The sequence below is a fragment of the Nuphar pumila genome, chromosome 4 (assembly GCF_984573655.1).
Source record: "Nuphar pumila chromosome 4, dmNupPumi1.hap1.1, whole genome shotgun sequence".
Taxonomy (NCBI): domain Eukaryota; kingdom Viridiplantae; phylum Streptophyta; class Magnoliopsida; order Nymphaeales; family Nymphaeaceae; genus Nuphar; species Nuphar pumila.
The window spans coordinates 11,311,816-11,338,012 of NC_143252.1; the positions used below are offsets into that span (position 1 = coordinate 11,311,816).

Below are 26,197 nucleotides of genomic sequence, written 5' to 3' on the forward strand. Positions count from 1 at the left end.
AATCCCTCATTAACTTTCTCAATCTAACACTCACTCACAACATGTTATAACACTAGGTCGATTATATCGGTTATAGCCATCTATGGATGTAGCAACCCATGTATAATACCTCAATTCTACATTGTTGGTTATACTATGAACCATACACTTCCAGTGATCCCCGGATCACTTAGCAATGTAGTGAAACAACAAGGGGGACTCCACCGGTAGCTAGCCGAGAAGTCAGGCTCAAACTCTATATGGTTCATGCTACATCCTAACCATAATGATTTTCAACCATCCATAGTTGTCTAAAGTCTTAGATATTGTGTGAATATAAAATCCTAAGGCATACCTTAGGTTTATTACCTTGAACCTTATTCTCAAGCTCATGTTTCACTCATTCTCCTACTCTTGTCATCTGAAATAATCACGATTGAACTCATTCTCAATCTCAAAATGGCATTAGGGTGCATAATTTGCATTATACTAAGCATGCAATGAGGTAAAGTCTCTACGTCGTTAAATCACCGGTGACCCACTCTTCATGGTGGTTGCACTATGGCCACAAACCAGGTAGCCCTTTTTACAAATTGTCACTTTCAAGATTTAAGAGGTTAAACATGTTAATCTCAATATAAATTTAAATGATATGACCAGAGTCAAGAGACTCAAGGTTAATCACAATCTCATCACAATGCATGTTATTCGAAGATTATAATATAAATATGTTATCATAAAATAATTTTTCTAATATTCATGATATATTGCGACTGGTGTGTGCATATAGTCATCTCATTGAAATTAATTCATGTATGATCATTTTATACATATCGTGTTCACATTCAAGAGCTACATTTCTAAACATACTAATATAAAACAATAATAATAACATGCAACGCAATATGATTTATTTACAACTAAGATTACTTATAATATCTCTTACCTTAAATACAAATGATATACTCTGATCGCAATCAAGTCTCAACTAGTTTTAACAATAGAACATGATCATCACACAAGTATGTTCATGTTAATACATATATATTGTTTATATTATGATAAAATTACCAAAATACCCCTCCATAGTTGACTCATCTGACCTTATTTTTGTGCCCCTGATTTGACCATAACTATAGGACAAGAAGATTTTCCTCTATGATACAAGTCTAATGCACTAAAGCTCACTCAATGTTGAGTTTGGAGTGCAATGCTCATTTTACTTAATCGGATATTAGGTACACACAAGGGTAATTTAATCATTTTAGCTCTTATGATTTGACTTTATTTATTCTACATAAAAAACATGTTTGGTTTGAATTTAGAGTACTAGGTTTTCTAAACCTAGTCTCGACCCAATTAGGTTTAGTTTGAAACTCAATTGAATTCTAAAAAATCCATAATAAATTATAAACTGGATCCAGATCTTGTTCTAGTATGGATCCAGAACTATCAGACTAAATCCAAACCCAGTTTTAATCTGTATCCAGAACTAATCCATCTAGCTATAGATTAGATCCAGATCCAGCTACATATTAGATCTAGAATTGATCTAAACAGTCTCAAACTGGATCCAAATTTAGTCTTGATCTGGATTCAGTATTGTTACATCTACTCTATACCAGATCTAGACCCAATTTTGTCTGGATCTGGTTCAACTTGAATCAATCTAGACTGACTGGATCAAACTGGACCCAAGTATGGTCTAGTTCAGTTCAAACCAGATCCAAACAGAGAATTAAGACCCTGTCAAACCTGACTTAATCCAGACTGACTCATGAAGTTTGCGCAATATCGCTTTGCTCATTAGGTATCACAAACTCCTACTTAAAAAGTGGTTCATACATTTTTTTTTGCAGGCATCATGAAATTCACATAATAATATTTGCGAACATCCTACTAAAACTCAAAACTGACTAACCCCAAAACTTCGTAAATATCTGACTAAGTTTTCATATATACTAAATTCACATAAAAAATATGCAAACCTCCTGTTAAAGTGAACCTCGTAACCTCACAAATATCCTACTTAATCTGCATATGCCTTACAAAATTCACATAAAAATATTTACGAACCGCCTATTAAATTTAACCTCGAAACTTCGCAAATATTAGACTAAAGTTGCATATATGTAGCGATCAACACATATACCTCATGAAGGTCGCACTCCTAAATGACGGAGTATAAAAACCGATTGTCCGCACTCAGAGCTATTTTTGCATAAAGTAGGGTTATCTTTGGTCTCGAACTTACTTCCTGTTGGTGGCTTTTTCAGTAACTAATTTTAATGATTCATTGGTGGCACTTTATCCTCAAGTATTCCAAAATTATTGGCGATGCTTTTTTTTTTTTTGAAAAGCACATCTTTAATGGTTAAACCAGTTATTTTTTTAAACAACTTGAATCATTTTTTTTTGCACAATTGGCATGAGTTAGTTATTTTGTTAAAGAATTGCATAGTTTTTAAGTTATCTTTGCATGCTCAACCTATTCTATTTGTTTTAACGGTTCATATGCATCTATCCTCCAATTTGGTTGTTTATATGTTGTATATCTTGTATGGTAAACATGGTATATTAGGAACACTGTTTAATTTTTTTATTTTTCTTAACAATTTGGGTTTTTGCATTGTCAATAGACTATTATGTTTGTTTTTTGTAATGCTTTTTCATTAGCCTATGTTTTATGTCTTTGTTGCTCGCTTGTTTACCTATATTTCATGTCATGTTATTGTAGAAAATTCTACAACTTTTTAATACAAGATGACCACTGAGAAGACTGTGACGAAAGGGTCCACACACACATCATCTTTTGGTATTGGAGCACAACAAAAAAACCAAAGAAAAAAATTAGGAATTGAGTCATCCTATGTACTATAAAGTATAAAGTAAGCTTGATACATGGATAAAGAGAAAGCCATATCTAATATCAAGAATCTAAGTTCCATCATCTATTACAAAAAATGCACCATCTGTAAACCTAAAAATCTGTGCTAAGGTAAATTTTCCAACCTAGAAAATTTATGTTCGTTTGAGTCATTTTGCCATGAGAAAATGAATCATACGCTTGCAAAGTTACAAACAACTTCCTGGCTTGAGAAAAGATAGCCTCCTTTCTCATGTGAGTAGGGGTGTAAGTGGGTCATGTATACCCGACCCGATGTCCCAAACCGATTATACCTGACCTGGTATTGGTGGACCCATGGGTTTAGGTTTGGGTTTGGTTCAGAATATAGACCTGTGGTGAAATATGTGAAGTCTTGTAAATAAAGATTTGAACCCGAATGGACCTGACATGTACCTGAACCCAAATGGTTCTCCACATTATAAAATTGAACCGACCTAAACATGCTTTGTATCTAAACTGATTATACACCCAAATCCAAACCGACCCATACACGACCCGACTATATACTTGAATCAACGTATACCCAAACCCACTTCATAACCGATCCAATTTGAAAGGTTTTAAAAAATTATGGGTTTTAGAAAAAAATTGGAGGATACTTCTAGATTGGTTGAGATTGACTATTAAGATTATCCATATTATTTATTTGCCAAGAGAACAAAAAATAAAGATTTTAGTCCTTTCTACATATGTAGGGGTGCCAACGGGTCGTGTTTGATTTGGACCTAGGTGGAACCAGACTTGGACCAAATTTTAGGGTATGGCATCGAGTTCGGACCTGGATCTACTATAAGAGAAACCATACCCAGACCTGATAAGAACTACATGAAACAGACCCAGACCATACCCATAATATTTTTTATTATTTTTACATTAAAAATTTGTGGGTCTTAATTGGAACTCGAGTCGGGCCCAGGTCTGGTATAAAATTTCATAAACTATACCTGAATCCATGTATTAATCAGACTTTCGGGATTGGACTTGGGTCTTAATCGAGTCTTCTTATTTGTCACCATACCAAATCCCAAACTAACTTCGCATATCTATAATGAAGTTTGCATATATAGACTTTGCAAACTAACTTCGAATATATAGTATAAAGTTCAAATAACTAAATATGTGAACTTTCTGTAACTGAAACCTGTCGAAACTTTATAAATATTTTACTAAATTTGCATATATAACATGAAGTTTGCATAATTTAATATGCAAACTTTTTGTAATTGGAACATGTCGTAACTTTGCAAGTATTCCAATAAATATATATATATATATATATATATATATATATATATATATATATATATATATATATATATATATATATATAACAAAGTTTGCATTACTTAATTTGTAAACTTCATGTAACTGAAACCTGTCGTAACTTTGCAAACTAACTTCACATATATATATATATATATATATTACAAAGTTCACATAACCAAATCTATGAACTCCCTATAATTGAAACATGTCAAAACTTTGCAAATATTTTACTAAATTCACATATAAAGTACAAAATTGGCATAGAATCATGTGGATTTCCTTTGTAACTGATCTTCAAAGAGATCCAAAAATATAAGACTATCAACACAAACTTTTGGCATGCAAATTTGTTTACATTCAGGTGCTTGTTGAATCATATATATAATCATTTTTGCTTTTTTTTCCTCATTTATTTTTTAAAAGAACCCTAACCCTTTTTATCTAATAATATATATATATATATATATATATATATATATATATATATATATATATATTGTTTTATTTCATTTCATTTTTTCTTTGATCTCTAGAATATTCTTAGAATAAATTATTTAATAATTAAATATTAAATAATTAATTACATAAAATAATTAGATAAATTATAGATTTATCTAATAGATAAGGAGTTCTACTTGAAGTAGAACTCTACCTAAATTAGTTATTTAGATGGGATTTCACCCTTTAGATGAATCTTTAATAAAATAAATTAAATAATATAAAAATAAAATAATAAAAGGATAATAAAAAGAGTGTTTAGAGAGGTAAAGTTCTACCCTTGGTAGAACTCTACTCTCTACGAGAAGGAGAGTATTCTAGAGGGGACATCACCCTCTAGAGAAGTCTTCTAGATAAGAAGATATAAAAAATAGAAAGAAAAAATAATTAGAGATAACATGAATATAAAAAGGGGGTTGGACTCCCCTCTCTCTAGAATCATATTCTAGAGAGAGAGAGAGAGGGAGAGAGTTAGAAAGAGAGAGAGCCCAACTCGTGGGAGAGAGAGAAAAAAAAAGAAGAAAGAAAGAAGGAAAGAAAAAGGAAAAAAGAAGAAGATGAATTAGAGGAGGAAATCCACCTCCATCGCCGATCATATGACAAATTTTTCGGTCTTTTTCATTTCCAAACTAGAGTATGGGTTTCTCTCTAGATTTGTACGGGAAGAAAGGGTTTTAAATCAGGTTCATGTAAAATTTTAGATGGAAAAATAAAATCTGATTAAAAAAAGCATGTTTAAACCTATGTCTTGATTGGCAATTTTGTATATTCTTAGCTGATGTAACCATGCCAATGATTTTCATGTTTAAACATGTGTTCAACATCAAGTTATTATTGGATTTACATTCATACTGTCGATTTCTGCATCTAATTTTTTATGATATATATATATATATATATATATATATATATATATATATATATATATATATATATATATATATATATAATTTTGGCCCTACCAATTTTGGCATAGGATGGCTTTTATTACTCATGCTAAAAAAATATAGATACATATAAACATATTTCAGACCTATCAATCTTAGTGATTGTTGTATAGGCATATTACTAAATTCATAGTTCATGCATAAAAAAAAGTATGTTCATGTTATAGATTCAACAGATGCATTTAAAAATATGCACTTCACTTACATGTATTAATATTTTTCTCATGCTTGTGTGCTTTAGTAGTTTTCGAGTTATACCCATGCACATGACGAATTAGTGTTTCTGCCTCTAAAGTAAACTTTGTGATTTTTTCAGGCTGGTCGATTTAAGGGCCTATGTAATCAGCATATACATGTTTTGCTATCTTCTTTGATAAAAAGAAATTTAATTAGGTTCATGATCTTAGCCTGTTTTTGTCAATAGATTTAGTGGTTCATGCATGCAGCCATATATGTTGTATGTAGGCAGCCGGTAAATAAATTTATTTTTCTTTTCTGTAGTTATCAAATCTGCCAGGCCTATATGCATAGACAAATCTAGTATCGATCCACAGTATATATATATGGCTCAGATCTGTTGTGTACATAAGTGCACAAATATGGTCAGATTTGTTGTTCATTTGAACATGCAGATTTGGTTCAGAGTGGATACTTGGGCAGATCTGGTCAAGATCTACCAAGTATGTGTTCTTTCAATGTTTGATTCAAATCAGTCACGTTATGTGCATATACAGCTGAATATTTTTTTGTTTCGTATTTTATGTGTTTATATTATTTTGACACTTTTTTTTCAGTAAGCATATTTTTTTTGGCATTTTCTTTTTCTACATATTTTTTTACTTTTAGGTGTTCTTGTTTATCCTATGCACTGCATTTTATTTCTTTATGCTACTTGATTCCATTCTTGAACACAAATTTAATACATTTCATGAATCTTGATTTGGGTTTCATGATAAGAAGTTCTTCCTCTTCTTATATGCCTTTTAATTTATATTATAATTTGATCATGTTGTACAAAGTTTCATTTGTGTCCATTTGTATGACATGATATTTGACAAATGCAAGTGTGTGCCTTGATGTTTTTTTTAAGTTATATTCATGATCATCATGTCTTTTCCTATATACGTGGATTGACTTTTCTTTTGAGCTATGATGTTTAATGTAATCCATGAACAACAAGTTTTAAATTCAATAAGTGTCAATCATCAGTTTATTCAATTTGTTTTTATAACAAATTCTTCAATTAATGATTATAAAATGACAATTAAAAAGTCTGTCATGGAGGCAACAATACCTACACCAATACATACTAATGGAATAGAGCAAAGAAAGCAACAAAATCACATACTAATTTGTCCTACTATAAAGTATGGTTGAGGCTTGACACATGGATAGAGAAGGAACCTGCTCCTTGGCCATAGATATGAGTGGTTGACATATACCATGATAAATTTAATATAAGTAAGAGGAGACCCAAAAAGTTGGGCTCGAATAAGCAGAAAACACCTTCAGTGGCCAAAAACATTGCAAAAAAAAAAAGTTAAAAAGTTTGTGGTCAAAATCATGTCTCCCATCCCAAAAGCATCTAAGGAGGGATATTCATATGTGCAGTCACTGAATAAGTTGAAAGAGCTATTGATTGAGTATGAGGTTATTGATAACTTCAATGCTCGACTAGAGGAAGCAAGAGATGTGGCCACCTATAGTGGCAATGATGAGAAGTATAAAGATAGTATGAACACTGTGAGGGTGAGAAGGGCAGAAGAGAATCTCAATAAGGAGAGAATGTTGTGGTTGAGGTGAAGAAGATAGAATTTGGAGAGGCTGAGGTGGTGAATGATATTGATGGTTCTTAGTGAAAGGAGAAGGAGAGTGGGGGTCCCTTTGTAGATGAGGTACCTCGTCAAAAGGAGAAAACCTGATTGCAAAAAGTGCACAAGAGGATGCTGAGGAGTCTAAGAAAGTGAAAGATGAGCCCTTGGAGGAGCAAGTACATGCTCCGAGAAAGAGGTCATAACCACAAAGAAGGTTCAGTTCTTGTGGACAAGTACTTTCTTTAAAAGTTATTTTGTGCAATGTTTGTAAGATGTTTACGATAGATTTCAATGTTGCATTCAATCATTTATTAAATTGTCACACACATATATATATATATATATATATATATATATATATATATATATATATATATATGTGTGTGTGTGTGTGTGTGTGTGTGTGTGTGTGTGAAAAGCATGTATGAAAGATTGTTGGACCATGCAATTCAATCTTAGTAATGTTATAAAATTTGAATGGTGAATTTAAATTTGGATGTAAATTTAAATTTTAAGTTAGATGTTTTTTTATGAATTGTGATATTTGATTTATTTCATACAAATTTTATTGTGATTGCAGGATTCACAAGTTCAAGAGTCAGAGGATCAAACATCTCTTATGCATTGGTTCTACTGGTTCCAAGCATATTTTTGGTTCCTAATAATATCAGATGAAGCAAACAATTAGCTGAATCAAATGCATTTTCAAAACTCTTGGAGGTCCGATCATGGTAAATTCCTCATAGTCTTGTAGATTTCATGATCCAGTTATGAAACTCGACAACCAATATATTTAAGATCTCTGATTTTGAGATAAGCATCACCTTAAAAGACTGAAGAACCACGAAGAGCCAGTGAATGCACCTCAGTTTGGAGATTTGAAGCACATATGTGAAGTCTTATTAGGAGCACCTGATGATGCATTCAAAGATAAAATGTTGAAGTTGTCATGGTTGAGAAAAACATATGATAACAGTAAGATCAAAAAAATGAATGAGAATATGCCTTGGGTTGGAAGGAAGGTTAGTCATAGGGTAGAGAGAGTTGAAGGCATTCTTGTTCTACTTCTTGATCACCTGTTTATTCTTCGATCGTGGTGAGAAGTTGATCTATACATCATATGTGAAACTGCTACAAGACTCAAATCTCGTCAATGAATTTGCATGGAAAGCAACTTTACTTGTACACTTGTATGCAATATTGAGTCAAGTGAAGTATAAAAAAAAACCTTATTGACATGTTGGCATTGTTGGATGCATGAATATTGATTTAAATTGATTGATATAAAAACATAATTTTTTTTTCTTTAATTATTAATTTGTGTATTAATCCATGTATTGATCATTGCAAGTTTGGATATAGAGTTGAGTTGTCAACTCCTTTGGCTCATTTTGTTTGGCCTCTGAACCTTTTTGCTTTGTTGCCTCCTCCACTGCCTTTTTTTGGGTTGACTCTTTTTCGTTCTTCTTCCTTAATTTTTTTGTAGTAATTGACCATACTCTTCTTGAACTTTATTGAATCAACTTAAAAAAATGGTTGTTACCAAACAACTAATTAGAAAATTAAGGCTCATGTTTCTGCTCAAGTATATCATGTACATTAGGACAAATATACTATAATCTTTGTTGTAACAATTATATAAAAAGTAAACATGTAGAATGTATGTATTGAGTTTAAACGCATGCAAAGTAATTACTCATTCTTTTGTTGCCAAATATCATCCATGGACATGCCATTTAATCTAGGTAAGTGTCATAGCCAAAACACTTTACAAAAAAATTAACTTACAATCCAACATTAACCATACCTATTATGAGAGAAAAATAAAGATATTGAATAAATAATGAGTTTGTACAAGATTTTCTTGTTTGCATATTCAAATTTTGCAAGGCTAGAGTATTTTTTAACGTCCACATTACTAATAAGCCAATACATGATCTTGGTATGTCCTATTCTCTATTTCTTTCATTTCTTCTCATAGTTGATAATAGCTTTGGTTTTCTCACTTTCGGTAAGTGAAACTTTTTTCTCACCTTTTACTTTGGTGAGAACTAGCTTGGGTTCCATATCAGACCCATCTACTAGTCTCCGCAACCCTTTTTCCTAAATGAGGTATTTCATAATAGAAGCCAATGTTACATAGTTGAAAAATAGTGACATTTTCATTGTCATCCATTTTACAAGGAATAAGTAGAGAGATCAACAAAGAGAAGACGCAAGGAGAGAGAAGAATAAAACAAAAGAATGAAACGTGAGTACTCCACCACAAGTACTTGATTCTTCAAATGATGCATGATCACGTTCTCACGAACCACTCCACCAATGTCTTTGACAAGAAGACAACCAAGCTCTGATATCATGTAAAGATACAAAGAGTCTTCAATTATGAACCAAGTGTCCACCAATATTCAACTTGAGTGAATAACAAAAGTGTTATCCAAGAAACACTCTAAAAAACCCACAAAGGAGACCACACAAGTGTTCTAAAGAGCACACTTACAAATCCCACAAAAGGGATACTCACAAGGCACACAATATAAAAATGTGTTTTGTTTAATGAATAGAATGTGCCAAAAAAGCATACTTTACAAAGGGGAGAACACCCATATTTATACACAAAAAATAGAGAGTTGAAAAAGGAGAGAGAGAGAGAGAGAAACAATATTACAAATGGGAGCCATGCACCCAACGGCTGAAAGTTCTAGCCTATGTTGATTTGGAATGATCGCTCAATTACATATTTATCATACAAAACATTTGTAGTATGACTAATGAACTTAAATCATGATGACTCAAGATATAAAACAAACAAGAATTTAAAATGCATGACATGTTGGCTGCATATATAGATCAATAAAACTAAACCAATAGCACCATGCAGATGCTTGAACATGTAATTAAAAAATATGGTATTCTGATGCATGAACATAAACAACCAAGTATGAATCAAGTATATTTATCTATTCATTTAACAAGGAAAAGAGAATGTCAAAATAACTTATTCATGCCAACATTCAATTAAAAAGAAAACACATATTCAAGCCAAAAAATTTTAAAAATAATTGTTTCAGTCATTACTGATGTGCTTATCGAAATATCTCATCATTAATAACGTCTCTGATGCTAAAAAATTCATCGATAAAGTGTCACCAGAAATACTCACCAAAAAATAGTTGAAAAAATACCAAAAAAATTGTCAGGGAAAACATGGTGGGGCAAAAGGGGTTGTAAACCACAAACAAAGCCATAAAATGTGAACCATCGCTTTTTAATTATCAAAGTGACACATTTAATGCTAGTACAAACATTCATAAAAAAAATGAAGAGGTTCACATTTAAGTCTTCAAAAAAATTGTGAATCTCATGTGTAATATATGAATGATCAGAAAGTTCGCAAACGAGGCATAAGATCCGCATATACAGATAATTGTGAATGTAAGCATATATTTGTGAATCTCCTCAAAGAGTATTTACTTAACAGATGTTCATAGGTTATATTCGCAAAGTTTGTATTGTAATATGCAAAATTCTTGATATTTGTAGATCTCTACATTTGGTTATGTGAACTTTGTTCTATATCTATGAATTTAGTGAAATATTTATAAAGTTATGACAAGTTTTAATTACAGAAAGTTCATAGATTCAGTTATGTGAACTTCATGCTATGTATGCAAATTTAATAAAATATGTGTAAAATTTTGACAAGTTTCAATTATAAAAAGTTCACAGATTTTGTTATTTAAACTCCGTACTATATATACAAAGTTTTGACATGTTTTAGTTACAGAAAGTTTGCAGATTTAATTAGCTGAACTTTGTACTATATATGCAAAGTCAGTTTGTGAAGATTCAATAGGTTTCAATTACAAGAAGTTCGCAAATTTGGTTATGCGAACTCAGTACTATATATACAAACTTAGCAAAATATTTGTGGGGTTTCTAAGGTTTCAGTTACAAAAAATTAGTATGGTTATATGGATTTTGTGGGGTACACAAAAAAAAATGTGAATCTACCTTTCAATGAGAGTTTATGATACCCAAAGAGTGAATTGATATATCGCATGAACTTCAAGAAGTTCTTCATGCAAATGGTAAAATGATCGTAAAGAAGTCGGATATTTATGAATTCAGACATGTGGTAGATTTAAAAAATTATAAGGTATTTCGAAAAACATATCATTTTGCCATTCGGTATGATCATTTTTCATTCTATTAATTTATATATTTTATTATTGCCATATAATTACGTCTAGAATAACAATCATATCAAAATCCAAACTAAGACACGAACCTATTTAGACCTGAATCAATAATACCCGAACCATTTATCCCACATGGGACTACTATTTTCAGCTATACCCAAACCCAAACCCAAACCGACCCGAATCAAAACGAGTATATTAAAGACCCAAACCAACTATACCCAACTCAATGCATACCCAAACCCATTAACCCATGTGGGTCTATCGTTACTAGGAATGAGATTGGGTAGAGTTTGAGTCTTACTTTTAGACCCGATTTAGAATCGGCTTAGTTAAGACCCAAACTCAACCCCTACAGGTGAGAAAGCATTTCATAGGTTTATAAATGGGATGGTTTTCATAACCGAGCTCCAAAAAGACTTGCAAAAAATACTAAAATGCTCGTAATGTGTACATGCACATGCACAAATACACAACTTTTCGGATGCTTATGGCAGGCAGACACAAAGGGATACCACCAGCATGAACTATTTTTGTCAACTGAATACCTAAGCCATCTTCACGGACAGCGACCGTAAGGCAGGCAGGCATAGCCAGCACAACTAAGTCTCCGATCCCAGGGGTGGTTTCCCTGGTTCCTCATGAAAAAAAATTTGTCACGGACAGTATATGAATGTCCGTATGCATGTGAACATGATAAAGGTTGCAAGAGGCTACATTAGCGCTCAGTGTTGCTTTGGGTGTAGCACAACCGTAATTGGGTAAATAGTTGGATCAAGCTTCTATTTCTTTTCTGCAAACCAGCACAAGAAGATTTATTATTGTTCACTGATAAAAGCCCACAAATTTCAAGCTTTTTATCACAATTTAACAATTGAAATACAAAATGCAAGATGAGCACTGGTAATACAATATAACAATGAAAAAAAAGTGAAAATAAATAAAAAGGATTTTGCAGCCGACTCAAATAATGTACAGAAGCAAAGATCTTACACCGGCTTTCTGGAAAAAAACTTCAATCAAACAGAAGGGGCAGGGAGTGAAGGGGCATGAGGGGAAGAAGTGCCTGAAGCGACGGTAGAAGGGGCAGGGGATACCCGGAGAGCTGGAGAAGAGTGTGGCTCTAGTTTCGACTCAAACGGGATGGTGATTGGGTACACTTCCTTTACCTCTTCAACCCCTTCATCCAAGTAAACAACATCCTGCATGGTGAGTTGATGATACTCCACAATCTCACGCAGGAACCGATTCTCGCGTGCATAGATGGAGTTCTCATTAGCAAGTCTGGCCTTCTCGGCCAAAAGTGTCTCGAGTTGAAGCCGAATCTGCACAACACAACCACTATCGTTGTGAGATTATAGCTGGTGAATCATTGACTCAACTGAGGACTCAAGGTTGGAAATTATTAGCCACAGGGTTGAACAAAGCGGCACTGCCAAGTAACATATGAAAGGTCAAGTGATAGCGTTAATATAGGTCAAGGGGGTGAGGGGTTTGGGGTTAAAATAAGCAAAATAGAAGCTGCAAAACAAAAGCAAAATGAAAAATAGAAAAGAATAACAAAAGGTTTAAAATTTTCAGCAAAATGCAAAGTCATGTTTACAGAACATGGATGGGTACGGGTACATGATTTATCCACCAGACACATTCACAATATATATATATATATATATATATATATATATATATATATATATATATATATATATATATATATATATATATATATCAAGTTTAATATTTGAAAATAATAGAACCTATCGCATGTACACACCTTTTTGGCAGACGTATGGCGTCCCCTCGTATAATAGTCTTAAAAATAACGACATATCCATGGCCGTATCCTTGTGACATAGAATAGAACATGTTTTAATTAAAAAATTAAGATTATTAAGAAAAACTTTATTTCAAAATTTGCATGCACATTAAATTTTAATAATTAAGATTACAAACTTAAAATAATTAAAGGTGTTTCACATCATTTCAACTACAAAAGTAATTAAAGAGGTTGTATTATTGCTCGAGGTCTAAATCTATGCAAAACGAGAGTGAGAGAGAGAAAAAGTGAAGTGTTGGAAACTGGAAAATGGGTTTAATATATTTAATAAAAGAGAGGTACGTTGTGTAAAGGTGTTGGAAAGTGTGAACACAATTGACTGAGAGAGAGAGTTAATGGTATGCGACTCTAAAAAGTGAAACATTTTCTTTTTCTTTTCAAAATTTTTATTTAAAAAGACGCAAATGATCTTGGACACGCCTTTGACAGCGTCTGACACGGTCAAATAAGCGTCCCACGTGTCGCACGCATAACTGCACCACGTCACATGTCCGTTCATGTCATCAGAGATACGAGGCCAAACTGGTGCGTCCTCGTGAGATAGGCAGAATGAAATGTGCTTCCTATGCACAACATACATTCCAAAATAAGGGAACAAAAGCCGAGAGAAAAATGCTTGATATGCTGTTGAGAAATAAAATTGTGATTCACATGAAGAATATCCACAAATCCTCAGTTAACGTTTGCCATGATAAAATCAGGTAGCTAAATTACCATGTTCTATGCTAGTAGCACAGCAAAAAGGATCAAATTTCTAAATTTTGCTGAGATCTGAACCCTGGCCCTGGGATGCAGATATACTTTGCTCCTTTTATTTTCTTTATTTGTAATGTCCAAAAATAATTAGAAATTGACAACTAGTGCACTGAAAGAACTGTAACAATACAAGAACTAAGAAACAGAAAGAAATGTAATAGCTGCAACAAAAGGTCCACAACTGATAGGAGGATAATAGGTATGATCTGTAAACCTGTAAGCAGTGTTATCAAAAATGCGCCTTGAGGAGCAAAAGGCGTGCCTCACCTTGAGGTGTGGCCATATGTGCCTCAAGGCGCAAGCCTGAGGAGAAAAAAAAAATTTTGTACAACAATATATATATATATATATGTGTGTGTGTGTGTGTGTTTCCTTGGTGCAGTCGTTTGCACTACAAATTTGGTACCAATGAGTAATATCTCATTAATGACGCATTCTAGGTAAATCAGACCACACTGATAGTTTTATCATGGTTAATGTATTTTATTTTATCTTTATATATAGGGTAAATGATTCCTTCCTCCTAACGGTAGGAGGGTGAGTACAGTTCTCATTTTCCATTTTTCTTTTCTTCTTTTTTTTCTTTTTTATGAATTCAACCTTACAGATGCGCTCTACGGGGTTTCTTTAATAGGAATTGGCTTTTGGATAATCCGATTATGACAGGTAAGTAGGTATTTGATGAGTTTCAAAAATCCATCTTCCACAAATATTAAAATTTTCAAGTCTTAAAAATCTTGTTTTTCCATTGAATAAACATGACCAAGAGTTTATTCCTAGCAAATGGACCATGCTGAATACATTTGTGGGGTCTGATTTGCAAAACATGGCTTGGAACATTGAAAATCAGCACCATCCTCACCCTTCTAAATAGGAGGAAAAAATATCATATATATATATAAAGTGATGATTGCAAGCCTTATTCTGATCAATTTGACCCCAAAGATATGGGCTTCTTGTTTACAAAACAAAATTGGACAATAAATATGTTTTGACTAATTAAACCTTGCATATCATACCCATACAGATTTATCTAAAACAATTAAGAAAAAGTTGAAAAACATATATATATATATATATACCCAAAGCATTTATTTATTTATTTGTATTTTTAGATCCATTTCTACCGAAGAGGGGGGGGGGGGGTCACATTGAAAATGACCCTCTTTCCACAGTGGGGACTGCAGAAACGCTTAGTCACATGTTTTCATGGCAGGCAAACATGCCCTACATGTATTTGAAAAGGAAAAAAGAGGAAGAACGGGGAAGAGAGGAAACTTGATGGGTAACATCAAGGGTGGATTTTACACACCCAATTTACATTAAAATTCTCACACACCATATATATAATCACTAGAATATGATAACTAATGTGTGAACCACGATTTTTATGGATTTTTTTGTTCTTTTCTCTTAAAGTTAACCGTATAAATGTGATCTGCATGCTTGGTTTTATAAGAACCTGCTCTTGAATCATTCGATTTGATGCATAATCGAGATTTTTTTAAGGCTTTAAAATTAATGACTCATAATCTTCATAAATTTTCAAGTACTCAAAAATCACATTTTTAAGAGAATACACAATCCAATGGTCGATTCCTAGCAAATTCACTATGCCAAGCCCATCCACATGGTTGGATTTGCAAAAAAAGTGTTGAAAATTCCCATATTTCTAGTTCCCATATTTCAGTTCTCATATATATATATATATGTGTGTGTGTGTGGGGGGGGGGGGGGGGGGGTTAACTAAAATCTGGTATGAACCGAGATTTTCATAGGTTTGGTTTATTTTTTATAAAATTTCACCGGATGCAATCTACATGCATGGTTTTATAAAAACAGACTCTTGGATCGTCCTATTACAATGTATAAAAAGGATCTTTTAATATTTGAAACTTAACAGCTCAGAATTTTTTTAAATATGCAAACATAAAATATCATATTTTTTTATCCAATTACGATGATTCAATAGTTGATTCCAAGCAAATGGACCACGCCAAATGCATCTGCAGGGTTAAATTTGCAAAAAAAAATCTATGAAAATCTAGGTTCATCTCAGTTTATATATTTTGCTAGTTTACATATTTCAGTTTTCCCTTATATATGTATATAGGGTTAAATTTCCTACAATCAATGACTTAGAAAACTTTTGTTTTTGTTTTTTAGTCCAAATGACCCTTGGATGTGATCTACATGTTTTTAGCCAGAACCAGCTTTTGAATCACCTAAATCCAAACTATGTACATGTCTTTACGGCGACACAAAAAGCAACAATTGTAAATGCATCGATTTTTCCTAGCTAAAAAAATTAAATTTTCATCGAAAAAATATGATCCAAGGATCAATTACTACTAAATCAACCATGTTGAACACCAGGTTAGATTGAGTCAAAACAACTTGCATCGAGAAATACCAACTAGATTGTACCTACAATCGACTATATTAAATATGAGCATTGCTAAGGTACTCGGGGAGCACCTACTCCCACATACTAGGATGCACTCAACATAGTTTATATATAAAAATAAGATTTTTTGAAGTCATGAAATTTTGATAAATTGTGAGCCTCTTTCCAAAGTGGGGACTGCAGAAACGCTTTGTCACACGTTTTCATGGCAGGCAAACATGCCCTACATGTATTTGAAAAGGAAAAAGAGGAAGAACGGGGAAGAGAGGAAACTTGATGGGTAACATCAAGGGTGGATTTTACACACACAATTTACATTAAAATTCTCACACACACCATATATATAATCACTAGAATATGATAACTAATGTGTGAACCACGATTTTTATGGATTTTTTTGTTCTTTTCTCTTAAAGTTAACCGTATAAATGTGATCTGCATGCTTGGTTTTATAAGAACATGCTCTTGAATCATTCGATTTGATGCATAATCGAGATTTTTTTAAGGCTTTAAAATTAATGTCTCATAATCTTCATAAATTTTCAAGTACTCAAAAATCACATTTTTAAGAGAAAATACACAATCCAATGGTCTATACCTAGCAAATTCACTATGCCAAGCCCATCCACATGGTTGGATTTGCAAAAAAAAAGTGTTGAAAATGCCCATATTTCAGTTCTCGTGTATATATATATAAATATATATAAATATATATATATATGTGTGTGTGTGTGTGGGGGGGGGGGGGGGGGGTTAACTAAAATATGTAAACCAGTCAAATGTGTAAACTGGTATGAACCGAGATTTTCATAGGTTTGGTTTATTTTTTATAAAATTTCACCGGATGCAATCTACATGCATGGTTTTATAAAAACAGACTCTTGGATCATCCTATTACGATGTATAAAAAGGATCTTTCAAGATTTGAAACTTAACAGCTCAAAATTTTTTAAAATATGCAAACATAAAATATCATATTTTTTTATCCAATTACGATGATTCAATAGTTGATTCCAAGCAAATGGACCACGCCAAATGCATCTGCAGGGTTAAATTTGCAAAAAAAACTATGAAAATCTAGGTTCATCTCAGTTTATATATTTTGCTAGTTTACATATTTCAGTTTTCCCTTATATATGTATATAGGGTTAAATTTCCTACAATCAATGACTTAGAAAACTTTTGTTTTTGTTTTTTAGTCCAAATGACCCTATGGATGTGATCTACATGTTTTTAGCCAGAACCAGCTTTTGAATCACCAAAATCCAAACTATGTACATGTCTTTACGGCGACACAAAAAGCAACAATTGTAAATGCATCGATTTTTTCTAGCTAAAAAATTAAATTTTCATCGAAAAAATATGATCCAAGGATCAATTACGACTAAATCAACCATGTTGAACACCAGGTTAGATTGAGTCAAAACAACTTGCATCGAGAAATACCAACTAGATTGTACCTACAATCGACTATATTAAATATGAGCATTGCTAAGGTACTCGGGGAGCACCTACTCCCACATACTAGAAATCATAGTTGTAGGTTGTATATTATCAATCAGACCTTATGGATGCACTCAACATAGTTTATATAAAAAAATAAGAATTTTTGAAGTCATGAAATTTTGATAAATTGCGAGCCTCTTTCCACAGTGGGGACTGCAGAAACGCTTTGTCACACGTTTTCATGGCAGGCAAACATGCCCTACATGTATTTGAAAAGGAAAAAAGAGGAAGAACGGGGAAGAGAGGAAACTTGATGGGTAACATCAAGGGTGGATTTTACACACCCAATTTACATTAAAATTCTCACACACACCATATATATAATCACTAGAATATGATAACTAATGTGTGAACCACGATTTTTATGGATTTTTTTGTTCTTTTCTCTTAAAGTTAACCGTATAAATGTGATTTGCATGCTTGGTTTTATAAGAACCTGCTCTTGAATCATTCGATTTGATGCATAATCGAGATTTTTTTAAGGCTTTAAAATTAATGACTCATAATCTTCATAAATTTTCAAGTACTCAAAAATCACATTTTTAAGAGAATACACAATCCAATGGTCGATTCCTAGCAAATTCACTATGCCAAGCCCATCCACATGGTTGGATTTGCAAAAAAAGTGTTGAAAATGCCCATATTTCTAGTTCCCATATTTCAGTTCTCATATATATATATATATATATATATATATATATATATATATATATATATATATATGTGTGTGGGTGGGTGGGTGGGGGGGTGGGGGTAACTAAAATATGTAAACCAGTCAAATGTGTAAACTGGTATGAACCGAGATTTTCATAGGTTTGGTTTATTTTTTATAAAATTTCACCGGATGCAATCTACATGCATGGTTTTATAAAAACAGACTCTTGGATCATCCTATTACGATGTATAAAAAGGATCTTTTAAGATTTGAAACTTAACAGCTCAGAATTTTTTCAAATATGCAAACATAAAATATCATATTTTTTAATCCAATTATGATGATCCAATAGTTGATTCCAAGCAAATGGACCACGCCAAATGCATCTGCAGGGTTAAATTTGCAAAAAAAAATCTATGAAAATCTAGGTTCATCTCAGTTTATATATTTTGCTAGTTTACATATTTCAGTTTTCCCTTATATATGTATATAGGGTTAAATTTCCTACAATCAATGACTTAGAAAACTTTTGTTTTTGTTTTTTAGTCCAAATGACCCTATGGATGTGATCTACATGTTTTTAGCCAAAACCAGCTTTTGAATCACCAAAATCCAAACTATGTACATGTTTTTACGGCGACACAAAAAGCAACAATTGTAAATGCATTGATTTTTCCTAGCTAAAAAATTTATTTTTTCATCGAAAAAATATGATCCAAGGATCAATTACCACTAAATCAACCATGTTGAACACCAGGTTAGATTGAGTCAAAACAACTTGCATCGAGAAATACCAACTAGATTGTACCTACAATCCACTATATTAAATATGAGCATTGCTAAGGTACTCGGGGAGCACCCACTCCCACATACTAGAAATCATAGTTGTAGGTTGTATATTATGAATCAGACCTTATGGATGCACTCAACATAGTTTATATATAAAAATAAGATTTTTTGAAGTCATGAAATTTTGATAAATTGTGAGCCATTAATTTTTAAAGGTCTTAAAAGGCCTACACTTATGCTATAATCACATGATCCAAAACTTGTTTTTAAACTGAATATTGCTTATAGATCATATCTATAAGTTCTAATCAACAAAAAACGTTCAAGAAATTTGAAAATCTAAAGTTTCTATAAGGTGAGAGTAGGTACTCCCGGAGCACATTATCATTACTAATATATATATATATATATATATATATATATATATATATATATATATATATATATATATATATATATATATAAAGTGGTAGCTGCCTACCACTTTTTTGGCCTACCGCTAGCTTACTACAAGCGAACAAGTGTTTTCAGGTTGTTTTTTACAAATTTGACACTGCAGATGTGTTATGCATGGTCAATTGCTAGGATACGATACTTGGATCATGTTTTTCAATAAAAATAGTTTTTTAAGCCTTGAATATTTTTAAAAAATTTACACCGTATCCAAAGAGCTGATTCCTATAAAATCAAGCATCTAGAACTAGAACATGTGGTCAGATTTAAAAAAAAACATAAAAAAACCTTTCAAAAGCCCAATAGGCTAGCGGTAGGCCAAAAAAGTGGTAGGCAGATACCACCTACTCTCTCTCTCTCTCTCTCTCTCTCTCTCTCTCTCTCTCTCTCTCTCTCTATGGATGTGTGTATATATAATATAGGGAAACTAAAATATGTAAACTAGTATGAATCAAGATTTTCATAGGTTTTTTTGCAATTCTAACCCTGCAGATGCATTCAGTGTGGTCCGTTTGCTTGGAATCGACTATTGGATTACCGTAATCGGATCAAAAAAATATGATTTTCTATGCTTGAATATTTACAAAAATCTTGACCCGTTGAGTTTCAAGCCTTAAAAGATACTTCTTATACATTGCAATCCGATGATCTAAGAGTCTGTTTCTATAAAACCAAGCATCTAGATTGCATCCGTCCACTATGAAAATCTCAGTGCATAACAGTTTACATATTTTGCTGGTTTACATATTCTTGTTACCCTATATATATATATATATATATATATATATATATATATATATATATATATATATATATATATATATATATATATTATATATATATATATATATTATATATATATATTATATATATATGGTTATTAGAATATGAGAACTACAATGCAAACTGGGCATTTCCAACACTTTGTTTGCAAATCTGACCATGGAAATGTGTTCTGCATAGTGAATTTGCTAGGAATCAAATTCTGGATCATGTACTATCGATGAAAAAATATGATTTTTGGCTGCTTGAATATTTATGAAGATTCTGAGCCGTTGATTTTAAAGCATTAAAAATTCTTGCTTATGCATCATAATTGGATGATTCAAGACCTGGCCCCTATAAAACCAAGCATGTAGATCACATCCTTACACTTGGATTTAAGAGAAAAGAACAAAAAACTCATGAAAGTTGTGGTTCACACGGTAGTTCTCATGTTATATATATATATATATGGGAACCTACTAAACATAGATTCCCAGTTTCAGCATGATTGATTTACTAGAAATCACCACTTGGATCATGCATTTTGGATAGAAAATGGTATTTGGAGCCTCAAAAATTATGAAAATTGTAGGTCATTGATTTTGAAACCTTATAAAAACTTATCCATGCATCGGAATGAAATGTTCCAAGTGATTCCTATAAAAACGAGCATATAGATCACATCTGTATGGTCAAAATTTAAAAAAAAAAACAGAAATTCATGAAAATCCAATAGCATGTTTCATTTAGTAAGTTTCTTATCTAGTAGGTTCCCATATATATACATACAGTGACGGGAACCTACTAAATGAAATATTCAAAATAAAACATGGAAGGTGACCTTTTTGGTATTTTTTTGTTTTAATTTTGACCGTAGAGATGTGATCTACATGCTTGATTTCATAGGGATCATCCCTTGGATAGCCAAATTACAAGACATGGGTAGGTTTTTATAGGATTTGGAAATTTAATGGCTCATTTTTTTCATCAAAAAAACAAAGAGAAACTTATTTGTAATTATGTCAGGTCCATGTTTCAAACGGTGACTACAGCTTGTGCTTCAAAACCCAAAATGTTAAGAGTTTACAAACTAACAGTAATAAATGACATCTCCCTAGAAAATGTACATGTTTCTAGTTGTCTTTGCGCCCATTGGTTTCAATGTGTGAGAAGGGAAATCCATTTAATAAGGGCACAAAACTTGAAGAAATCACATGTAGCATGCAAAAATGCTCCATGAGGGGGAAAAGCATGAATGCATTTATGTAGGAAATGGGTGCCTTTCTTATGAAAATAGGGGGCACACATGATGAACTTTTTGCTCCACCTAAGGTGGGAAAATTGCCCATTTTCTTGTGGAAATGGGTCACTTCCCTGAAAAAAAAGGTGAAACAAACACACCCTTTGAATCTACATTGCGCGTATTCTGAAATGACAAATTCCAACAATTTAAAGCACAGGCATGATTATGATCCATATGAATGTGTTGTTTGTTAAGTTATAGAGGAAAACAATTTTGGGAGATCATAATCTTGGATCAAAAATTGAAGTATATTTTCTAGGGAAAAAAGATTACCAGATCATCATCTTCTGGACTATCGCCCTTTTCATTGGACTCCCTCAAAATCCTGTTCTCCTCCTCTAGCTGGGTACATCGCTGCTTTGCAAATGCCAAGTCTGCTTTAACAGTTTTTAGCTCACGAAGCAAAAGCTTGGCTTTTGCAGCCATGGCCATAGCAACCTGTCGTTAAATAAAGAAGAGAGATTACACCACCAACCAATATCCAAAAACCCACACAAGCTCACAACAAAAGCAACAAGAGCGGCAGCAGCAACAACTAACAAGAGCAACAACATCAATAGAAGTAGAAGTGTAGATGATGACAAGAAAACACTTCACATTTTAGTGACAACACACATTTGCCACCTTACGTCGCGAGATGCCTTCAGTTGAGTTTCAAAGTCTGTCAATGTAGTTGGAGTGTGGATGGCAGGCACATGGAGACTTTTCACATCTGGATGGATAGATTGCTGTGTTTGACTAAGTGCACCAGAAGCATTTGCTTTTCTCCTGATATTAAGCTTGCGTGTGTCTGAGATAATATCCGCAGCTTTAGTTTCCACAATTGTCAGACCTTCCTGAGAAGAGGAGAAAATATTAATTTGATGCAAAGAAAGATAAGACACAAGGTTTTTTAAACAATAAGATAAAGAACTTGAACTTCTAAACAAATCACTTTTCCTCCAAAGATAACAGCATCTCCCATCAGATGTCATACATGATATAGAACACAGTGAGAGGGAATATTGACAGTTGATCAATTTTCACAATGTACCGAGACTGATAAGCAAGGTTCGTATGTCAAATACATAACTTCCCACATCAATGAACATCTTTCAAATGTTGTTCTCAGCCACTCAGGCTTTGTCAGTTTCAGGAGGGTTGTATCGTTAATGAACAAGAAGAAACACTAAAAAGTCATAACTCAGACATTGATGCCAGTAAGCAACCAGCAGCAGCAGCACTGTCCTCTCTCTCTCTCTCTCTCTCAACCCTATGGAGACTCTGTCACTATCCAACCATAAAATGACCAAAAGATGTTTGGATGGTGTCTCCATGGTCAGAAGGAACCACCCCACCATACTCTGGTCATGCTGTGGAGAGAGAGAGAGAGAGATTGTAGGTCAAACCCTGTTAAACAAACCAACTACCCACGCCACAAAAAAGGTTTTGAACAACTTTTTCCCTTTTTCTTCAAATTTTTGCCCTTCAGGACATATGGGAAAGTTTTCATAAAAATAAATACCGCCTGTTATGTACATTAATATTTGTCTCTAGAGAGCATTTCATCAATTTTATTCATTTTTTTCATGAGAAACCCTACATCCTTTATTGTTGATCTCCATCAGTGTTGGCCATGACCGACTCTTCTTCATAGCAAATTGCAGTCAATGACTAACGGCAACTAAACAATTCATACACAATAAGGATCAATGAAATCAGAAAATAACTTACTCTATGTCTACAAACTTCCAGTATCAATTAAAAGGTATATAGCTAATGTTGTGAAAAGTGTTGAGGCATAGTATAGAACTCCACCAAAAACTGAAGCGAGGCATAAGCCTCAATTTAAAAACAAAAAACTTTAAAAAAAATCCTTTAAAAAATATCTAAAAATATAAATAAAATTAATAAATAAAAAAATACAACATAAGCTTTAGTCAACAAGTATCATACAACAGATCATTTGATCATATAAGGGTTTCAATCACTAGTAATTATCATAATCAACGTAATCAAACAATATGCACCAAAGCAGTGTTATCAAAAATGTGCCTTGAGGCGCAAAAGGCATGCCTCGCCTTGAGGCACGGCCCTTTGTGCCTCAAGGCACGAAAAAAAATTGTACAACAATATATATGTGTTTCCTTGGTGCAGACGTGTGCACCACAAATTTGGTACCAATGAAAAATATCTCATTAATGATGCATTCTAGGTAAATCAGACCTCACTGATAGTTTTATCATGGTTAATGTATTTTATTTTATCTTTATATATAGGGTAAATGGTTCCTTCCTCCCTAACGGTAGGAAGGTGAGTACAGTTCTCATTTTCCATTTTTTTTCTTCTTTTTTTATTTTTTGGGAATTCGACCTTACTGATGTGATCTATGTAGTTTCTTTAATAGGAATTGGCTTTCAGATAATCTGATTATGACACGTAAGTAGGTATTTGATGAGTTTCAAAAATCAATCTTCCACAAATATTAACATTTTTAAGTCTTAAAAGATCTTGTTTTTCCATTGAATAAACATGACCAAGAGTTTATTCCTAGCAAATGGACCATGCTGAATACATTTGTGGGGTCTGATTTGCAAAACATGGCTTGGAACATTGAAAATCAGAACCATCCTCACCCTCGTAAATAGGTGGAAAAAATATTATATATATATATATATATAAAGTGATGATTGCAAGCCTTATTCTGATCAATTTGACCCCAAAGATATGGGCTGTTGAATTTTGAAGGTCTTAAAGTTTTTTTTACAAAACAAAATTGGACAATAAATATGTTTTGACTAAATAAACCTTGCATATCATACCCATACAGATTTATCTAAAATAATTAACAAAAAGTTGAAAAACATATATATATATATATTTTATATTTATATTTATATTTATATTTATATACCTAAAGCATTTCTTTATTTATTTGTATTTTTAGATATTTTTTTATAATTTTTTAAAAGTTTAAAAAAATTGAGGCTTACGCTTTACGCCTCGCCTCGGTTTTTGATGGAGCGCCTCGCTACGCCTCAACGCTTTTCACAACACTGCACCAAAGAGAAAATGTAATGACTACATTGGCACATGAACCTTATCGCTCCCAAGAAGATTGGTGATCGAAGACATAGAGAGGGAGACTGAGAGGGAGAGAGAGAGAGAGAGACCACCACCTTCTTCTTCTTCTTCCTGCAGAGAGAGAGAGAGGGAGGGAGACATCGAGAGGGAGGAGGGCGAGAGATGAGAAGGGGGAGGCCCTAATCAGTCAGGCCTCCCCCTTTTTTGGGTCAAATGGGGGCTTTGACCCCCATTTGACTCATAAAAAATGCAGCACAGGCCTCAGGCTGAGGCACACCTCGTAGCTTACGAGGCATGTGTCGCAGTAAGCTTACGCTTTATATGTGCACCTCAAGGTTAAAAGGCCCTCGCGATGTGGCTATGCACGCTTTTAACAATACTGTATATAGCCTTGGAATTCTGTTCCCAACTGGCACAAATTATGTTCATACTTCTGCTCCTCTTTTTCTTTCTAGTTTTTTTCTCGTCCATTTTTATCTTTTAAAGCTACATTGCCTATGCATATTTTACATGCTTCCTACATGAAACTGCCAACATACTTGTTCCTAGTGACACTAATTAGATACTCTTGCCCAGAGATATCAAAAACACTCACTTTGCAAACATGTTTCCCAGGAAACCATTTTTGAAACATGAATTGCAGCATTTTCCTGGACTTGTATGGTATTGAAAAATTTAAACAACATATTTTTGAAAACCTAGAACTTTCCTTTCTATATTATTATTGTAATGAAGTGCCGGATGAAGTCTCCAAGAGCAAAACAAGAGAGCACGCACATACACAAATAGCCACTAATGGGCAAAAGAACAACACAACCACTTAAAGTGGTAAGGCACCCAAAAGAAGAGGAAAAATATATATTCCACTCAAAAGGCTTCAAAGAAGCATACCTTACAATGGGGAGAAACCCCTTTATTTATAGACAAAAGAGGAGGCCTTGGAAGGGCTCCTAGAGGGACGTTGGAGCCCTTCCAACGGTCATAAATATGACCGTTGGATGCTCCAACGTCCCCCTAGGTGGGGCCCATTCCAAGGAGGAAAAGGAAAA

At 33.1% G+C, this 26,197-nt stretch overlaps 1 protein-coding gene across 2 annotated transcripts in view; it reads right to left on the bottom strand.

Moving 5' to 3' along the window:
- Positions 1-9,586: 9,586 nt before the first annotated feature.
- LOC149839368 (uncharacterized) overlaps positions 9,587-26,197 on the bottom strand; it is a 46,473-nt gene continuing 29,862 nt past the window's right edge. Inside the window, exons 4-6 of one of the 2 annotated variants that reach the window (XM_090004097.1) lie at positions 22,715-22,921; positions 22,359-22,523; positions 9,587-9,738 (exon numbers count right to left, since the gene is read on the bottom strand). In XM_090004097.1, the coding sequence (XP_089860223.1) occupies positions 9,709-9,738; positions 22,359-22,523; positions 22,715-22,921 (402 nt within the window). In that variant the 3' untranslated portion in view covers positions 9,587-9,708. Of the gene's footprint in view, positions 9,739-12,371; positions 12,940-22,358; positions 22,524-22,714; positions 22,922-26,197 lie in introns of those variants that run through there. The other variant, XM_090004096.1, reaches the window with a different exon arrangement.